A 20718-nucleotide genomic window follows, 5' to 3' on the forward strand; every position below is an offset into this window, starting at 1 on the left:
CAAATTGAGATTCAGCTTTAACACAGCTCCTATCAAAATCTCGGCAAGATTTTTTTGTAGGTATAGACACTATTATTCTATAATTTACATGGAAAGACAAAACACCAAGAATAGCTAAAACAGTTTTGAAAGAGAATAAGTGAGTGGAATCATCCTATCTGATATCAAGACTTATGACATAGCTACTGTATGGAGGGACAGACATATACTTCAAGAGAACAGAATAGGAAACCCAGAAACAGTCCCACACAAATACGCCCAAGTGATTTTTTACAAAGATGTGAAAGCAATTCAACAGAGAGAAGACAGCCTTTTCAACAAAGGGTGCTGGACTAACAGACATTTATAGACAAACAACTAACTTCACCCAAACCTCACATTATACAAAAATTAACTTAAATGGATTACACACCTAAAGTGTAAAAGTATAAAATTTTTAGGAAAAAAAAAAAAAAACCAGGAGACAATCTTTAGGATCAAGAACTAGGCAAAGATACTTTTAACTAAACTTAAACTAGGGGCACCTGGATGGCTAGGTTGGTTAAGCATCCGACTCTTGATTTTGGCTCAGGTCACAATCTCACCATTCAGGGGTTTGAGCGCTGCATCAGGCTCTCTCTGCCCCTCCTGTGCTCACTCAGTCTCTCTCTCTCTCTGCCCCTCCTGTGTGCGCTCTCTCAAAAATAAACTAAAAAACAAAAAACCATAAACTAAACCAAAAGCATAATCCATGAAAGGTAAGATCAGATTTCACTAAAATTAAAAACTTTTGTTCTGTGAAAAACCTTGTTAAGGGGACGAAAAGACAGGCCTCAGACTAGAAGAAACTATTTGGAACCTGTATATCCAACAAAGGCCTGGTTACCTAAACTATAGAAAGAACTCTTAAAACTCAACAGAATAAAAACAAAGACTGCAATAGAGAATAAGCAAATGATAGCAAAGAGATATTTCACCAAAGAGGATATACAGATGGCATATAAACGCATGGAAACAAGTTCAAGACCTTTAGGCATTAGGGAAATACAAATTAAAACCACAAGATACCATTATATACTTATTAGTACGGCTAAAATGCAAAACAGTGACAACACCAAATACTGGCAAAAACGCAGACAAACTACTGGAGCGTCTGGGCGGCCCAGTCAGTTTAAGGGTCAGAGTCTTGATTTTGGCTCAGGTCATGATCTCACGGTTCAGGAGATCAAGCTTTGTGCCAGGCTCTGTGCTGACAGCATGAAAACTGCTTGGGATTCTCTCTCTCCCGTTCTCTCTCAAAATAAATAAATTTAGGGGCGCCTGGGTGGCTCAGTCGGTTAAGCGTCCGACTTTGGCTCAGGTCACGATCTCACGGTCCGTGAGTTCGAGCCCCGCGTCGGGCTCTGTGCTGACTGCTCAGAGCCTGGAGCCTGTTTCAGTTTCTGTCTCCCTCTCTCTCTGACCCTCCCCCGTTCATGCTCTGTCTCTCTCTGTCTCAAAAATAAATAAACGTGAAAAAAAAATTAAAAAATAAATAATAAATTTAAATAAACAAACTTGTTTTTTCTTTTAAATGCAGAGAAACTGGAAGTCTCACCATTGCTGGTAGGACTGTAAAAATGGTCAGCCACTCTGAAAAACTGGCAGTTTCTTATAAAATCAAACACGCATCTACCATATGAGTGAGTGAGTGCAGTCCTGGGCATTTACTCCAGAGAAACAGACATGTTCACACGCATGTTGTATGCTCTAATGCTTACAGCAGCTCTATTCATAATATCCCCAAACCGGACATAAGCCAGATGTCCTTTTATGGATGAGTGGTTAAAACAAGCCATGGTATGTCCACACCATAGACTACTACTCAACAATAAAATAAATACAATTCTAAAAACCCACACACAAGTTATTAATACAACCTAAATGAATCTTCAGAGAATTATGCTGACTGAAAAGCCAATCCCAAAATGTTATATACTGCATAACTCAATATGTATATATATGACATTCTTGAAATGACAAAATCATAGAAATGAAAAATAGTTTAGTGGCTTCCAGGGGTTAAAGGAGGAGGTCGGGGCACAAGGAAAGTGGGCTTGGCTACAAAAGGGGAATAGGACAGATTCTGTAATGATGGAAATGTTCTGTATCCTGACTGTATCGACGTCAATATCCTGGTTGAGATCCTGAAATAATAGTGTTACTACTGGGTAAACTGGGAAAGGTACATGAGATGTCTTTGTGTTATTTCTCACAACTGCATGCGAATCTACAATAAGGTTAGCTTTAAAAAGGCAAAATAATGACATTTCAGACTGAGAATGAAACCAATTACAGCAAAAAGCATAGTTCATCACTAGCAAGCAAAGTTAGGGAAGTCCTTTGGTCCTAAGGAAAAATACCAGATGGGAATCTACATCTACGTAAAGGAACAGAAGCAGTGGATATGGTAACTGAATAGGTAAGTATAGAAGATTTCTAAACAAACCTTAACTATTTAAAGCAAAACCTTTATAATTTATTTAAGGCAAAAATAACACAATATGTTGTCTGATTACAAGGCAGGTAGAACTAAAATGAACGACAACAAGAGCACAAATGCCAGGAGTGGGGGGATGAAAAGTGCATCGTCACAAAGCCCTTACCACACACAAGCGAAACATCAGCTGAAGGTAAACTGTGATCGTTTAAAGATGCACGCCAAACCCTAAAGCAACCACTAAAAGTAGAAAACAAAGTTACAGAAAACATGCCAATAAAAGAGATTAAATATCATATCATAAATAAATATCATAAAATTACTTATTCCGGGGCGCCTGGGTGGCTTAGTCAGTTAAGCGTCCGACTTCGGCTCAGGGCATGATCTCGTGGCTCATGAGTTCCAGCCCCGCATCAGGCCTGTGCTGACAGCTCAGAGCCTGGAGCCTGCTTCAGATTCTGTGTTGCCCTCTCCCTCTGCCCCTCCTCTGTTCTCTCTCTCTCTCAAAAATAAGTAAAACATTAAAAAGAATTTTTTAAAAATCATAAAATTACTCATTCCAAAAGAAGGCAGAAAAAGATGAAAAAGAGGACAAGGAATAAATGGAACTAATAGAAAACAAATGACAAGATGGTAAAATAAACCCACCTGTATTAATAATCTCATTAAATACCAATGGCTTATACCCCAAAATAAAACATGGAGACTGTAAGAAAAAAATTACCTGATAGGTTATTTATACAAGAAATCCACTTTAAGTATAAACACAAGTAGGTTAAATGTAAAAACATGGAAAAAGATGTACCATGCAAACATCAATCATTAAAAAACTGGAGAGGCTCTATTTACATCAAACTAGATTTCAGAACAAAGCATATTATTTGGGATAAAGAGGGTAATTTCATAAATTATAAATAAGTCGCTTCACCAAGAGGTCATAATAATCTTAGGTGAGTGACAGAACTCCAAAGAGCTCCATAAGGCAAAATTAATAAAACAGGGAAAAAAACCAAATTCACAAATGTATTTCATTTCAATAGACCTCTCTCAAAATGTGATAGCATGAGTAGAAAAGCAGTAAGGACACAGAAGACAGCTTCAACAACATTATCAAATAACTGACCATAATCAGCATTTATAGAAACAAGGCAACACAGACACTACACATCCTTATTAAGTAAATAATAATTATTAAGTGATGTGGGACAGTCACCAAGCTAGACCACGCTCTGGCGCATAAAACAAATCTCAAGTTTAAAAGGATTCAAACAATAAAAAGTATACTCTGACCACAACAGAATTAAATTAGCTATCAGTAACAGGGCAATTTCTGGAAAATCCTCAAACATTTGGCAACTCAACAACACACCTCTAAATAACCACAGGGGCAATTAGAAAGTATGTTGACTGGAGTAAATGTGAACACTTGAAATACTGAAATGTCTGGGATACAACTAAAGCAGTACTTAAAGGGAAATTTATAGCACTCAAAAGACTGGAAAAGATCTCAAATTAAATGACCTAAGCTTCCCCTTTAAGAAACTACAATTGAGCGCATTAAATCCAGAGTGGGCAAGAGAAAAGGAATAATAAAAATAGTAATGAACATCAATGATACAGAAAACAAAATAACAATGAAACCAAGAGCTGGTTTTCTGAGAAGATCAATAATAAGATGACTAAAACTCTAGTCAGATTGATCAGGAAAAAAGGAGGGGAGTCATGAACGTCAGGAATAAGAGAAAGAAGATCACTATAGATCCTAAAAAAATTAAAAAAGGATGACAGAACATCATGAACAAGTTTATGCCGACACATTCAACAAGACAAATTCCTTGAGAGACACAAACTAATCAAAGCTCCCTGATGAAAAAAAAAGATAACCTGAAGAGGCCTCTATCTATTAAAGACCTTAAATATGTAGTTAAAAACCTACCCGCGAGAAAACTCCAAGGCCCAAACATGTAAGAAATAACCCCAATTCTACACAAATTCTTCTAGGAAACAGAAGAAAATAATCCCAACATATTTCGTAATGCCACCATTACCCTGATGTCAAAGTCAGACAAAAGCATAAGGAACTATAGATTAATATTCATCATGAACACAAAAGTTAAAAAATCCAATGATACATGGAAATCATAAGACATCATGACCAAGTTGGGCTCATCTCAGGAATGCAAATTTGGCTTAACATTCAAGTACAACACTCAGCCTCAGCATGATAAGACTCTACAGCTAACAGCATACGTAAAAGCCAAAGACTAAAATAAAACGCCTTCCCCCTAAAGTGAAGCAGGAGACATCTACGTCCACCACATCCATTCAACACTGTAAAGGAGGTGCTGGCCAGGGCACCACAGCAAGAAACAGCAAGCAGACTGGACATGAAGAAATAAAATTGTCCTTATTCATAGATCACATGATTGTCTCTACATAAAATCTCAAGAAACCTTTCAAACACACACACACACACACACACAGTTACTAGAATTAATAAATTTACCACAGTCGCAAGACCTAAGATTAATCTCCAAAAGTCACTTGCAGTTTTATATTCTAGGAACAAACAATCAGAAATCGAAATTCAAAAAATACTACCATTTATAACAGCTTCCAAAAATACGCAATACTTAGGGACAAATCTGACAAGGAATGTGCACATTGTACTTGTACACGGAGAACTAAGCGCCACTGCTAAAACACTAAAGAAAAGCTAAGTAAATGGAGGCATATACCTTGTTCGGGGGCAGAAAACAACGTTGTATAGATGTCAGTTCACCCCAAGTTAATTCACAGATTCAACACAACACCAATCAAAATCCCAGGAAGCTCTTTTGTAGAAATTGACCAATTGAGTCCAAAATACATTTGGAAATGCCAGAGACCAAAAAATGGCTAAAACAACTTTGAAAAAGGGGAACAAAGTTGGAAGACTTACCTGATTTCAAAACCATTAAATATCTAGCAATCCAGACACTGTTGTGGTGTTGAGATAGAACAGTGGATCAGTGTAACAGAACAGAGTCCAGAAATAGATCCGTATGAATATGGTCAATTGATTTTTCACAAAGAAGCGAAGACGATTCAGTGAAGACAGAACTATCTCTTGAACAAAGAGTGCAGGAACAACGGGATATGCATACTGAAAACCAGGACCTTCAATCCATTCTCCACACCACAAACAGAAATTAACTCAAAATGGATCACTGACCAGTATAAAAGCTCAAACTATCAAATTTGTAAAAGAATACAGAGAAAACCTTTGTGACCACTGGTGAGGCAAAGACTTAATAGAACACTTAAAACACGACTGATGAAAAGAAAAAGCAGTGATGTGGAATTCTTCAAAAGACAGCGTGAAGAGAACATTCTCCCCCCCACTGCAAGACAGTCTTTGCAAACTACATATCTGATAAAGGACTTGTACACAGAACATATAAAAAGCTCTCAAAACCCAACAACAAGAAAACCACCCAATTTTCAATCAAGCAAAAGCTTCAGCCAAAAAAGTATACAGGTGGCAATTAGCTGTATGGAAAGATGTTCAACGTCATTAGTGAAGTGCAAATTAAGATCACGGTAAGGTAGTACTTGCTATACCTATTAGAGCGGCTGATGTTGGAAAGAATGACCGTGCCAAATATTAGGCGACATACGGGACAAACTTTCATTCACTGCTAGTGGAAATGTAAGATGCCATGATCCCTGTGTGAAACAGACTGCAAGTTTATGTCCAGGTTAAGTACATACATACCATAGGACCAAGCCATTCCACTCCTATTTACCCAAGAGAAAGGAAACATCTCTTTCCAAAGACCTGTTTATACGCGTTCACCACAGCTTAATTTGTGACAGTGCCAAAAAAGAAACAACCCAAACGCCCGTCAACAGGTGGAGAGACAAAATGTGGCACATCCATACGATGAAATACTACTCAACAGTAAATACTGTTGATACATGTGACAACATGGAATAATGTTGAAATGACCGTACTAACTGAAGGAAGCCAGGCAATGTGTGAATATATGCCTACATAATTCCACTACATGACGCTCTAAAAAATACAAACCAATCTATAGTAGACAGAGAGCATATCAGTGGCTGCCTGGGCTGGAGGGGATGCGGGGCAGGAAGGGGTGGAAGGGAGTGATTTCAAAGGAGTGCTGGGAAACTTTAGGGGGTGATGAATACATTCATTATCTTAATTGTGGTGATAGTTTCATGGGAGTATGCAAACGTCAGAAGGCATCAAACATATATTTTAAATATGTGCAGTTTATATCAATTACACCTCAATAAAGCCAAATAAAGGTAAATATACCTAAATACATATATAACTACGTATAATAAACAAATGTACCTGAATTACATACGTAATTATGCCTTGATATACCTAAACAAAGGAAAAACAGAAAGAAAGAGGAAACTACCAATAGCATAAAAGACAGGCACCCAATTCTGGACACCCGGAGCTTCTGAATTTTTGTGTTGGTCCTGTCTCTCACTGTCCAAGTGCCAGGGCTGGGTTTTCATCCACACCCTACTTTCATTAAGTGCAAAAGTGATGGGAAAGCTGTCTGTGGGGAACGAATTATGAACTCAGAAGGGAGAAAATGAGGGCAAACAAAACGTTCGTTCTGTAACTTAAAACCCCTTGGCATACCAAATACCTCTGGGCAGTGAGATTCTAGGTGATTTTCCTTTGGTTTATTTAAAATTTTCTGTACTTTCCAAATTCTTTACAAGCATTATTTTGCTCTTTGGGGGGAAAACAGTTTTAAAAGAACCAGTTTAAATTCTCAATTAAAGAACCATTCGAAAAGAAACCAAAGGCCTTCTCACCCTGATAATTAATGAACAGCACCTGAACACACACAAATCTCAGTATTAATGTAGATCAAAGAACAGGGAGGTTTCGCTTAAAAGGGATGAAGGATGTTTACAATATATTTACAAGGTCAAACCTCAAAAACTGGCTATGTCCTAACTTCTGAATTCCACTAGTCAACCACTGAGCTGGTTGTCACCTATTAAAGACAGATTTTAACTGATTTCCTGCCCTTCAGGTTGAAAGCTGAACTCACATACCAAAGGGAAAGTCCTGTATGGATTTCCAAGAGGCTGGGGGCCGTAACAGGAGGTTCCTCTCCACGAAGGCTTATAAGCCTGTAACTGAATCAAGCCTTACAATACAGGATGGAAACCGGGAGAGGCAGCATTTCTGAACTCTGCTTGTCCCGAGCTGTCGGTGGCAGACATTTATGTCACATTTTTTAGCAAGTGTAGAAAGCCAGCAGGGGGTTCAGAAATGCCAGATGCTGATAAAATATGTTTCTTTTTAAACAACTTCACAGGTCAAATTAGGTGCAAAACGCTTTTGAAGCAACCTGAGTACAGTTCTTAAGAGTCCTCCTCAATGGTTTCTAAGAGAACCAATTTCCTAGTGATCGTAGAATTCTTGGCTTAAGTCTTCACTTTCCCTGCACAGGAAAAATGGAAGTAGGCTAGCACGCCACAACACTACACAAGTAACATGACCCAGAACACTTACATGTCTTGGAGTGCTCATGTGATAGCATGTAATTGGCAAGAGGCGGCGTGTAAGTCAAACACTGCAATGCTGCATTGGCAAAACAGGTGTTGCCCAAATTCTGGAGCCCGGCTCCAACTCTGTGAGTTTGTTGCCACTTAAGACAAATTTTCTCAGATGGGAAAAGAACTTTTTGTGGAGGAGCAATGCCATCACCTAGGGCTAGAAAAACAAACAAGAAATATTTAAAAACAAAGCTTTACATGCTTCTCAAGCTAAATAAACAGCAACACATCAAACGGAATCTGATCAGGATTAGGTCACTACGAGCTAACCAGAAATACAGGGAAGAAAGGGACGTTTTAAAAGACAGATCTTAGAGGGGCGCCTGGGTGGCTCAATCCGGTAAGCATTCGACTCTTGATGTTGACTCAGGTCATGATCTCTCGGTTCGTGAGATCGAGCCCCGTGTGGTGCTTGTGCTGACAGCACAGAGCCTGCCTGGGACTCTCTCTCTCTCTCTCTCCCTCCGCCCCTCCTGTACACACACGTGTGTTTTCTCTGTAAGAAATAAACATTTAAAAAATAAGTAAGTGAAAGATCCCTGAATGTGGGAAATCTAAATAATTTGCTTTCTTCAATAAGTAAACTGCAAGGACAAAATGGGATGTTAAAAAAAAAACTTAAAGACACTTGCCAAATGCAAAGTATAGACCTTGTCCGTTGATTTCAACAAGCCAGCTGTTACAAAAAAAGTATATGGCAATCAGAGAGATTTTAATGTTGACGGGATTTTTAATATAAAGATGGTTTATTTTTTTTTTTAATTTAATGCTTATTTATTTTTGAGAGAGAGAGTGCAGAGGAGTAGAAACAGAGGGAGGGAGGGAGGGAGGGAGGGAGGGAGGGAGACAGACAGACACAGACACACACACAGAATCCGAAGCAGGCTCCAGGCTCTGAGCTGTCAGCACAGAGCCCCAGGCGGGGCTCGAACCACACGAACCATGAGATCATGACCTGAGCCAAAGTCAGACACTTAACCCACTGAGCCACCCAGGCACCCTGATGTTTTAATTTTTAGGAAATAATTATTTATGTATAACACTAAAATATGAATAGATAAAATATGAAGTCTTGGGCTTGCTTTATAATGCTGGCGAGGGGAGTAAATGGGGGAGGGTATAACTGGCTATGAATTGATAAATGTCAAAACTGACTGATCACTACATGAGAGCCCACTATAATTACTTTTACATCTACTTAAAAGTTTGCCACCACTATACATACAAAATGCAAAGTCCACTCTCTGTAACATTTGCTGCGGATGCTTCTACTCAGTGCCACCACCACCATCACCGCCCTCTTCACCAGCAATGCGCTTACAGAGTCCTTAGCAGCTGTCAAACAGTCTCGATTCTAAGACCTGGTAGTGACGTCATCCCCATCTGACCAGGAAGGAAACAGGGTCTGAACTTAGGCTGCTGGGCATCACTACTGACATTCACAAGTACGCTGTACGTGGTCTAAAAGGTTTTCGTTTTTCTATTTTCAAGGCTTATAATAAACAGATTACTAATGATAACCACGTTAAACGAACTTAGGTGAAGCTCAAAAAACAACTTATTCAGGAAAGTTCCCCATCATCCATGCGAAGACTACTTTTTCTGAAGTTGGCCATGTTCTTGGTGCCGCCAGATGCTGAAATGCCTTAATGGAGGATTCTCCATTTTAAAAGAGAAATTAATGAGTGTGAGTGCGCACAGGTAGGCTTCAGCTCAGTGGGAATGGAAAGCAAAACCAGGAAAAAAGAAAGGAGTCCCCAGCGAGTGGGGGAAGAGCTCCCAAAAGGGCATGGCAGGGTGATGGGAGGTAAGGCCTGAGGAGGAGAAAGGAGCCCCAGCAAGTAACGGGAAGCTGGAGTCAGCGAAAAGAAGTTCTGTGGGAAAGTCTTGCTGGTGAAGGTCTCTAAACTCTATGTGTAACATTCAATTACACTGTTTATTTTGTGATATAAATTTTCCTCCCACCCAAACACCTTCAGCAAATCACCTCACAATATCACATTTACTATGAGGGTGCAAAACAGCATTAAGAGCCACATTATTCTAAGCCAAATGACTATCTGAGCAGGAATCTACTTTCTTTGTATTTCAAAGCTCCAAATTCACAAGTCTCAGAAGGACCCACTAAAGCTTCAACGTCTCATTTAACCCGGTGAGTTTTAACAAATGTAACATTTACATTATCTCCTCTCTTTCAAAGAGCTTTATCACCACAGATGATTTTAACTGGCAAAAAAACCCCACAAACCAAAAAACCAAAACCAAACAAACAAACACCCCAAGGTTGGGTAGAGCCATTTGACAAAATGCAACCATTTTAAGAAATACCTTTGAAATTTTAAAACACAGACATCTACTTAGGGAACTATGGTTAACTGACAAGTTAACCAAAGGCTTGCCCACCCCAAATCTCACCAAGATGAAGTTTATCCTTCAAAAAATAAGTAACAAGAGAAACTACGAATATTTTAATAATTAAACATAATCTGCGCTGTTACGATACCTAGCGAATCAGGAGCAAACAGCACAGGAAAAGGACGCCTGCCAAATAACGTAACTGCTGGCACTCAGGTGGCAGTCTATGTTGGCAAAAGGAACCCCTCTCTGAAACTACCGACCAACGGACAGCATTTATCCAAGAGCTTCTTGGAGTGTTCCTGTCTCCAAAAAGTAGTACCTTGATCCTTTTGTGGTGACGGCTTTGATTTATCAGGTACAGACGAACTGGAATAAACTACAGCACCAGGTACTGGTCCTAGAGAAAGTGTGTGATTTGAGACATCATTTAACGAAGACACGGCCCCCCAGCTGGCAGAACCTGCATCCATGTCTCCAGGTGAGGCCGCCTCCGAGCTGCCAGGCTGATTCTGATAGGCTGGTGGGTCTGAGGATTCAGAAGCTTTGTCAACTATGGTCATTGTTCAACTCTGCAAAAGACGAAACGCATACAGTTGTTTCATAAAGTGAGAAGAGGAATCTACTTTATTGTGAGATCTTAGAAAATTATCCTAGCCACACTTAATTACTGTCAAACAAGTCACCGTAATATAAAGGCAGCAGTATTTTTTAGGTCTGAAATCACTTCCTTGGGACAGTTAGCACTGCGCTCATCTAAACATGTCGGCATTTTTTAATTATAAGCCCTTCAATGAAATATTTGATTAGATCTTGTCATTCTAAGACCTCTAAAAGTCTCACGTTTCTGTTTATAATCAGGTACCTCAATTTCCAATTCTGTATGTTTACCAAGAACCTACATATTTTTTTCCTCCCTACTGCTTAAAACTAGCATGTGAAATGTGCCAATCCATTTGACTCAATTTTAATTTCATACAGAATTCATCAGGGAAAAATCTCAACTCCATGAAGAGAAAAATCTAGCTTTAATTTTGAGCTTAAAGTCCAAAATGACTTGTTTGAAACACATTTAAAAAAAAAAAAAAAAAGCAAGTCTCACGGCATCTGGGTGGCTCAGTGAGTTAAGCATCTGACTCTAGATTTTGGCTCAGCTCATGATCTCTCGGTTCGTGAGATTGAGCCCCACATGGGGTTCTGTGCTGACCGCGCAGAGCGTGCTTGGGATTCGGTCTTCCTCTCTCTCTGCCCCTCCCTTGCTCGCTCATTCTCTCTCTCAAAATGAATAAACTTAAAAGAAAAAAAGCACGTCTCACATTTGAAAATTTTTTCTGAGTAGGCTCATTTACACGACTTTTTTTAAGTGAAGCCCATATCATAAAACATTACTGACATCAAACTTGAACACAAATACTTATTATAAAAGTAATTATGTTTTCTCTCTGGATCTTATTTCTCAATCCTGGGGCTACTGCTAATTAAGCATTTTCTATGTGCTGGACACTGTGTTGTTAATCATGAACACACATTAACTTAAACTTCATAATGGACCTGACCTGTGAGAGACTGCACAGACTCCACGGGGTCTATAAAACGGAGCGACTCTGACCCAAACTAGTCAGTCCCTGGGACAAGGCACCCGGCCCAACATCCCCCGCTAGGGCTCCCTCCAGCTCTATGGACCTAGTCAACGGAGTACAGGAATGTAAACTGCCCAGGGAAACCCAATCTCGTGTGCCACTCCTCCGTAAGTACCCTTTCTCCCTGGCCTGGCCCGGCGCCCCCCACCCAGCATCTTAACACCCAGACCTGTCGCTGCCTGACCCGGGAACCTCTCCACACGCTCCCCACCTTCCATTCTCACCTGCTCTCTCTGGGCTCTCCCTCGCAGTTCTTCCTCGCCTAACTCCCCTCCATCCTTCCACCTCCGGCGGGTTAACACTTCCACTTTTCAGTTTAGAATCCATCTCCTCTGGGACGCCTTCCTTGACGACACCCGTCCCCCAAGGCCGGGTCAGAAGCCCTCCCGCAGGCCCCCACGGCAGCCTGGTGCGGATTCTACGGTAGCACTTCCGCCCCGACTTACTCCACGGCGGCTCCACCCGTTGCTCCCCATCATGCTTGCATTTCTGTCCCCTGACCTGGCACCCAGAACGCTTTCCACACATGTGCCCAACAAACGAATGAATCCCGAGGACAGGAAGGAACCGGCGTTTGCATTTAGCACCGGTCTGTGCTCAGTGACTTGCATACGCTATCTCATTCACATATTGTATCTCGTTTCTACTCTGAAGCAGGAATAGCCTTTAAAATGTGTTTTTAAAAATATTCAATACAGTCAAGTTAAAGGGTGATAAACGTCCACATGTGTGCCACCTCAACAAAAGCTGTGGTGCACAGTCTGCTCACAAGAAGGTTTAAAGAAAAGCCTCAATTCTATTGTAATTTAAAATTACGGCATAATTATAGCCCCCCGCCCCGAAAGCACAACCTTGAGAAATTTGGGGGATCTTATGTAGAAATAAAAAAGTAGACGTTAGATTAGATCTTAATAAAATCAGAAATGAATTGTAAGTCAATCTAAGATACAGGATCTTCATTCAGGAAGAAAGCTTGAGCTGTGTTATCCAAATAAAGTCTACTCCATGGAACACAGTGAAGGCAAGAGTAAGAAAACAAAAGAGAGGAAGAGGAGGAGCAAAAAGAAGAAAGCCAAAACAGAGTACTGAGGAAAGGTTAATTCAGCCTTATTTACAATAACATTTAATAGCAAAAACCTCGGTTTTCCCAGGATAAACATCCCTTCAGGACAATCATTAACAAATGACCAAATAAAGCCATTTTAGTTGCTCTGATTGCCATGGGGGAGGGGGGGTGTCTTAAATGAAAATAATTAAGGAAAGCCTACTACTCAATCATCAATAACCATTTACCATTATAATTTGGGGAAAACAAACCCAAACTATCCATTTGTCTTCATTTGTATACTCAGCCAATGATTACTTATTCTAAAACCATCAAGTATCAAACTCAATTATGTCTGCTACAGAGATAACCCTTCTAGAAGCCAAGCAATACTGTATACAACCTAAGACTCATAAGATTCATACGGTTACGGGTTCTTTACTCTCAGTACAACTTCTAAGAGTTACTGTTATATCAGGACTTTTAAGCAACTACTTCAAAGAAAAGTTAAAATTTCTCTCAGCATCTTGTGATGATATACAAAAAGTTACAAAACCATGTGTGAAATAAACAAGTACACGAATCAAGGTTGGATGTGCCCAGAGGAATGAGACAACAAATCGGCTTTACAAATGTTTCCTTTGCTTTAACTACAATCTTTTATTCAAAAGTTTTTAAATGCTCAGTCCCTTAAATGATATTTCTATCAAATACCAGAATGCATTATTCTTTCTCGTTTTAAAAATAAGCATATGGCTGTTTTAAACCTTGTAGCACTCCACATAAAGATAACAATATCAATATATCTTAAAAAAAAAAAAGGAAAGAAATTGATACACTCTGCTTCTTCATAAACAATGTAATCCACGTTCTTGTAACATTTCTACTTAAGAGGAAAACACACAAGCTTTAAAAAGATAACAGCCTTGATTTCAATTACTTTTCAGTAAATTAAACGACTAGCCTTAAACCCTTACAAACCACTGTGGACTTGATTCAGTGATAAGAAAAGAAAGCGAAACTGACCTTAAATAAAAAACAAATCAGTAAAACTGATTATTCCTATCTCCTATGCACTTTGAATGAGTGATAGTCAAAAGAGTAAAATTATAGGTTCAAAATTTACGACTCAAAAATCCGGAGACTCCACGAAAATGCACGAGAACCTGTAATACTGCTGTTACCTTGAAAAAGAGGTGTTAACGAAACAGTTTCTCGACCAGCTTTACTGTTACCTGAGTGTATCCACTTTAAGTAACCAACATGTTTCCCCATTAAACAAGTAAACCCTGAGGCCTCCCTGAACAGAAAAGAGCTATTCAACAAAAGTGATGTCTACTGCATTCATTATAACAAGGTGAAAGTCCTAGATTGTAAAACTTCGGTCCCGTCAAATTTTCATCTCAAACATCTGAAACTGATCACCCTCTCCCGCGACCCCCTCCAGGTAACCTGGCTCTTCTTGCCCCGAAAATAAAGAACAGGACCGAGGCGCACACGCTTTTGGGGACGCGCCGCCGGGGCCGGCCGGCCCCTCCTCTCCGCCCCCCCCCCCCCCGCCTCCCCCGAGGGTGCCCGCTCCGCCCCGGCGGCCGGCGTGGGGAACTCGGACACTCGGTGGCGGAGCCAGGTGGACGGCCCCGCGAGGGGCGACCGGCGTGCCGCGAAGGGGCGCCGGGGTGGGAAAGTTTGTCTGTCTCTGGGGGGTGGAGTGGGGGTGGGGAGGCGAGCCCGGGGCTCCGAGGGCCGCTCGGGGGCGGGAGGTGGCAGCCACGCGGGGGGCGGCGGGCGGGCCGGGGACGCCGGGCTCCGCGGCCGGCGGCCGGCGGCCGGCACACGCCCACCGCGGGCGGACCCGTACGGGCCAGGCCGCCCCGGAGCCGCCCGCCCGGCCCGGCCCACGGGCCGAGGGGGCGGGCTGGGGCCGGGTGGGGGCGGGAGGGCAGTGTCCATAGCAACCAGGGGGGTCTGGCCTCCCCGCGCAGCCCGGCTCTCCCGGCGCCCGACCGCCCCGGCCGCCGCCCCCTCCCCAGCGGCCTGGCCGGGCCGGCACAAGCGGCGCTGCCACCGGCGCCGCGGGGTCCCGGGCGGCCCGCGGCTGCGGAGGGGGCGGCGGGCGAGGGGCCGCGCCAGTCCCCGGCGGGCCGCGCCGGCTCAGGGGCGGCCGGGCCAGCTGCGGCCGAGGCGAGCGGGGCGCCCGGCGGGCCCCACGCCGGCCAGCGGCGGGCGGGAAGGAGGCGGGAGCTTACCTGACCCAGCTCGGCGCTCGCTCCATCCCCCTCGGCCGCCGCCGCCGCCGCCGCCGCCGCACACAGCCCAGCCGCCCGGCGGGGGACAATGACGTGCCTCCATCCGGGCACCGCCGCCGCCGCCTCCGGGTCAGCGCCGCGCCCGCAGCGCCCCGCCGGGCCGCCAGGGGGCGCGCCAGGGCCGCGCCCGCACGCGCCGCCGCCCAGGGGCCGTCGCACAAGAGGCGCGGCGCGCAGCTAACGGGCCGGGCAAGCGCGGGAGGGGCCGTCGTCAAAGCGCCGCGGGCGCAGGCTGGCGCGCGCGTCACTGGAGCGCCGGGGCGCCGCGGAAGGGGCGCGCTGATTGGCCGAGCCAAGCCGCGCGGCGCGGGCCGGGGCGGTCCTTCCCCCCGAGCGGTCGGCGGGAGCGGATCGAGCGGCGCGCGGCGGCCGCGGGGCCCGAGCCAGGCTCTGGCTGCGCCTGGGCCCGTCCGGCCTAAGCGGGGACGCGGCGGACCTGGGCGCCCCCCCAAACGGACGTGGCTCGGGGAGAGCCTCGCGCGCGCGCCGCGCCGCTACCCCTGCGGCACTCGTCCCTCGGCCTAGCGACCTAGCCTTTAAGGACGCCGGAGCCAGCCGGGCGCCAGCTCGCAGACTTCATAAATTGCGTGACCGGGAGGGGAGAGTTTGAAACCTGGCTCCGGAAAAGGCCAGGCCCCTGCCCAGCCCGTCTGGACTGCGCCTCATCCAAGCACTGCACACTCCTTGGGGCAACTAGACCAGGTCTTGCTCCCCATTGCCGGATCCATACTCCCCACCACTTACTGGATGTCTCCACGGCGAGAACTAATTAATTCAGATCTGCAGCGCGCCTCTCCTTCGCGTCCCCGCTCCTCCCTGATGGTCCTGGGAGGACCTTCTCTGCTTTAAGGACCAGGCCCTCCTACACTAACCTGAGTCCTTCCCATGGCCTAACTAACCCCTTACACCAAGCCCCACCCGCCCCACCTACCCTGGGACTGTGACCCGGACCCTCCCGGAGGCTACCTCCTCGCCACGCCCATTCCCTCAGTCTCCTTTCTGCTCCCCTCCTAGTCTTTACTCTCTTTTCAACCGTTATTTTTCTGTGACTTCCGTGATCATCCTTGATCTTGAAAAAACACAGGTCAGACGTTGCTTCTGCCTCTTCTCGACCCACAGAACAGTCTAAACTCCTTCACCTGACAGGCCCCGGTGGCCTTTCCTCTTGTGTGTGTCCCAGCCCAAAGAGACATCTTCCTACAAACACCCTATTCCTACATCTGCTTCTAGAAGCCCTGCTTGAACCCACCATCAGAATCTTACTGCTCCCCCTACAGACCACACATATTTTTATGGTGGCACTTAATTCACTATTGTTAGGGAAAGAAATCACTTGTGTGATTACAGTATCACCTGTGTGCTTGGAGAACACTGAAGTCGTTTGAGGACACAAAAACGGGAAAGGTGAATTCCAAACCTCCAAAATTCAGTGCCCACTTTTGGGATGAACACCGCAACTTCCTGATGAAGAATGGTTACGGAATTTCACCTTCGTGGCCCTTTCAACACTAATAAGAGGTCTGCAAGAGCAGGAGGGCCATAGGCATGGACGCAGTAATTTACTTGCCTTCCCCAAATGACTTTCAGATGATTAAATACAGAAGGAGAAGGAATTAAAGAGCCAGATCCTTAATATTCACCTAAGTCTTGTGGTAGTTCAAACTGCTACCCTTGGAAGTCACAGGAGACGTTTGCCTTCTAATTTCATTTTCCATTTTGCATTCCGTTGACAAGCTGCCCCACAGCCCTCCTCTTAATACAGTACCTGAGCAACTTAGATAGGAAAGGGGGCTTTTTACAACACCACCCCTTAGCGTTCTCTACCAGACAGGCTCTTGTGGGCGGGGTTACTGACCCCTCTCCACCCTCCTCTGTGCCTTGAAAGCAGAGGGTTTTTTCCTCCAAAGAGTTTGAGTCCCGATTATTATAACAGACTGACAACATAAGTGGAGAGGTTGCAAGGGATATTAGGAAGTCCATGAGCTGGTCTTTAACTGAGATAGTAAGCCAAACTGCCCCAGAAACTTGTTTTCTTCCACAAAGTGAGCGCTATTTGGAGATTTCACTTTGCCTCGGTGCTGACAAACTGTGTGACCTACAGAGATTACTTAGCCTGTTGCCTTTATCAAAACTGCCTTGGATGTGAGGGCGATCTGGCTGCGACATCTGTCACCCCATTGATCGCCAGGGTTGATTCGGCTGATCTGGCTGGCTAGGCGGGTGTCCCCTTCCTCCCTCACCGCTCCGTGTGCGTCCCTCCCGAAGCTGCGCGCTGGGTCGAAGAGGACGACCTTCCCCGATAGAGGAGGACCGTTCTTCGGTCAAGGGTATACGAGTAGCTGCGCTCCCCTGCTAGAACCTCCAAAACAAGCTCTCAAGGTCCATTTGTAGGAGAACGTAGGGTAGTCAAGTTTCCAAGACTCCAGACACATCCAAATGAGGCGCTGCACGTGGCAGTCTGCCTTTCTTTAAAAAAACAAAAACAAACAAAAAAAAAAACTGCCTTTATGCTGGAGGCAAATTCACCCCAACTGCCCCACCTCCCAATTCAGATAAAGAACAGAAAGTGTCCCAGTGATACATTAGATTTTGCGAGAACCTCCAGACACTTAGGGAGCCTATAGCGGGTGCTGTAAATGCCCCACCAGATCCCCTTTATCCCGCTGATGCACCCCTTACCCTCCCAGCTGCTGAGCGTTAGCTGCTAATAAGTCACAGCTGCCCCTTCTCTCACCAGCTGTTCCTGGCTGAAGGGGGAGCTGCCTCATGGGGAAGTTGACTCTGCCTCCCACCCAACCCCCCCCCCCCCCCCCCGCAGCCTACACCGGTGGCCTACTGACAAAGAGGTCCTGAAAGGCCTTGTCTCAAGTTGTGACCCAACTAGCAGTGCAGCGCAGGCTCCAGAGGTCCAGTCGGATCAGAAAGAAGTTCGTCTTCCACTACATCCCTGCTTGACTCCTTCCCTGCCCTCTTCCTTCCTTCCCTTTCCCTCCAGAGCACACTCTTCATATAGTACGTGCCTCTGAATTCTGTTTCAAGCCTGGCTTAAGATGGCAGGTACCAGGAAAGGTCCTAGGAAGCAGAGTCTAGGGATAAGATTCCAGGTGACAGGTGAGACACTGGTCGCCATGAAGCTGTATAAAAATCCCTCCCAGGGGAAGATGGGATGGAAGGTGGATAGAAGGGCATAGGCTGGCCTATTCAATCTCCCTGGTGTTTGGGAATGTGGGGAAAATAGTCATTGAAGGAACTGTGAAATTCGATGACTGGTCCTTTAAAGAAGGAGCATGGCAGGTCCTGGGCAGTTAGTCATCAATATAAAGCAAAGCATAAAAGCCAGAGAGATGTTTTAATGCCTTGTCGCAACCATCATCTGCAGTCAGAGGACAGGCAGTCCTGAGGACCAGGCCCAGGGGTCCACTTAGAAGAAGCAGAACTATAAAGTGATGGACTTGGAGGGGCTCCTGGGTGGCTCAGTTGGTTAAGCGTCCAAATCTTGATTTTGGCTCAGGTCATGATTTCTCGGTTTCGTAAGTTTGAGCCCTGCTTCCGGTTCTGCACAAGCATCATGGAGCCTGCTTGGGTTCTCTCTCTCTGCCCCTTCCCCACTCACACTGTCTCTGTCTCTCTCAAAATAAATAATTGAAACTTAAAAAAAAAAAAAAAAGAAGTGATTGACTTCTCAGCCATAGTTGGTCTCCAACACCAAAGTCAGGGCTCAGATAAAGAAGAGGTAGAACACCAAGACTAGGGACGATAAGTTAACCACAATGAACTTCAGATTGCTCTGAACCCTTTGGGCTTTCAGAAGCGGCCCAGCCCAGCCCCCCAACCTAAAGATGAGGCAGACGCCTCAAATGAGACAAGTAGTCTACAATACAGTGCTTTCTTTAGGATCTGCCCACAGGCCCCATGGCCACCAGACCGTCACTAAGGTTAGGTGTCAGTCAGTATGGCCCGATTGGATAAATGTTAGGCCTACTTAGGGAGGAGAGGAATGATACATTGAAGTAGCCAGGGCCTGGCTGATATATACCAGCAGGACCATAAGTAATCCTGTAAATGGATCTCAAGGGGCTCGATCAAGAGGAGGGAAGCGGTAATAAAGGATATAGAGGCACCCTCCCACAATACTGATCTAACACTTTGTCAAGGGCCTCCAGTGGCCAGTACTGATACACTTTATGCATAGTACTTGGCAAAAAGAAGTGAGTCACACTAAGTCATGACACACCAAGAGTTCCATGGAAGATAGTGGAAGAAGGGCTCAATAGGCCGAGGGAAGTGAACACCGGAGAATGGGTACTACCAACTGACTATCATACTTGCTGAAAAGGCCTGGGGGGCACTTTGCTTAACAAGGCCAAGGGGGTGGGGGCACCGTCAGCTTGAAGAAACTCAGTGGTGGCTATCATCTGTAGGCCAGAGGAGGGATAGGATCCTGGAATGACAGAGGCTGAATGGCAGCACTTACCCCTCAGAATCGAGGTGGGCATGAGTGGGCAGCAGGATCAGAGTGGCATATACGAGCATCTGACTCACAGGGATCCACGGAGGAGGCTAACAGATCATGGGGCAAGGTAGATGGGCAGTCAACAAAGACATACTACCTACAATCAAAGGATATATATATGTAAAATCTGGATGTGCAGAAGGCTGAGGTCACCTGACTTTCCCAGTGGAAAGTCAAAATCACCATTTGATAAAAGAGAAGCCAGATCCATAGAAGTGTATACAATAGTGATTCTCCAAATCCTTCACCGAAGAAGGATTTAATTGGGTTTAAAGGATTAATTGGCCATTTAATTGGGTAACCATACACTAGGAGAGAGGAATACCTGGATATTTCTAAGCCGTTGGTTTAGAGAGACAATGAGGACAGATGGGAACCCAAAGCACCCCCAAAGCTCCTTTTTCGCTAAGAGAGTAGTAACATATGGGGACAAGACACACATTGGATCTGTGGGCCCCAGCGGTCATTTCCCAAGTTTCCAAACTTAACATCCAAATGGTCATACTTCCAGGTTGAAAGCAAGGCAGAAAAAGCAAGGTGGAAGCCTTCACCCTCTCTTTGCCCTCTCTGGCCAAAAGAATAACTCTTCAGGGAATGGCTGAGAATATTAGTGCTGTACCTTATGGATATAAAGGCTGCAGGGCTATTGGTCTTTGTCACATGCCCATTTAACTCACCAGTCTCGCCCCTGAAAAAAACTGGATGAGTCAGGGAGGATAACAATCGACCACTGCGAGTGTAACTATCAAGGACTCATCTAGCACCAACTTAATTCCACCACCCAGGCCACCCTGTCCCTG

The 20718-nt window shown here is 44.7% G+C and overlaps 1 protein-coding gene across 6 annotated transcripts in view; it reads right to left on the reverse strand.

Annotated features, from left to right (window-relative positions):
• The window catches only part of USP42 (ubiquitin specific peptidase 42), a 77264-nt gene that overhangs the window by 33162 nt on the left and 23384 nt on the right, over positions 1–20718 (reverse strand). For 3 of the 6 annotated variants that reach the window (XM_060649548.3, XM_060649549.3, XM_081791676.1), the window contains exons 4-5: positions 10734–10983; positions 8013–8213 (exon numbers count right to left, since the gene is read on the reverse strand). In XM_060649548.3, the coding sequence (XP_060505531.2) occupies positions 8013–8213; positions 10734–10974 (442 nt within the window). In that variant the 5' untranslated portion in view covers positions 10975–10983. Of the gene's footprint in view, positions 1–8012; positions 8214–10733; positions 10984–12275; positions 14589–15345; positions 15486–20718 lie in introns of those variants that run through there. The other 3 variants (XM_060649550.3, XM_060649545.3, XM_060649547.3) reach the window with 2 other exon arrangements.

The sequence above is a fragment of the Panthera onca genome, chromosome E3 (genome assembly GCF_046562875.1).
Source record: "Panthera onca isolate mPanOnc1 chromosome E3, mPanOnc1 haplotype 2, whole genome shotgun sequence".
Lineage (NCBI taxonomy): Eukaryota > Metazoa > Chordata > Mammalia > Carnivora > Felidae > Panthera > Panthera onca.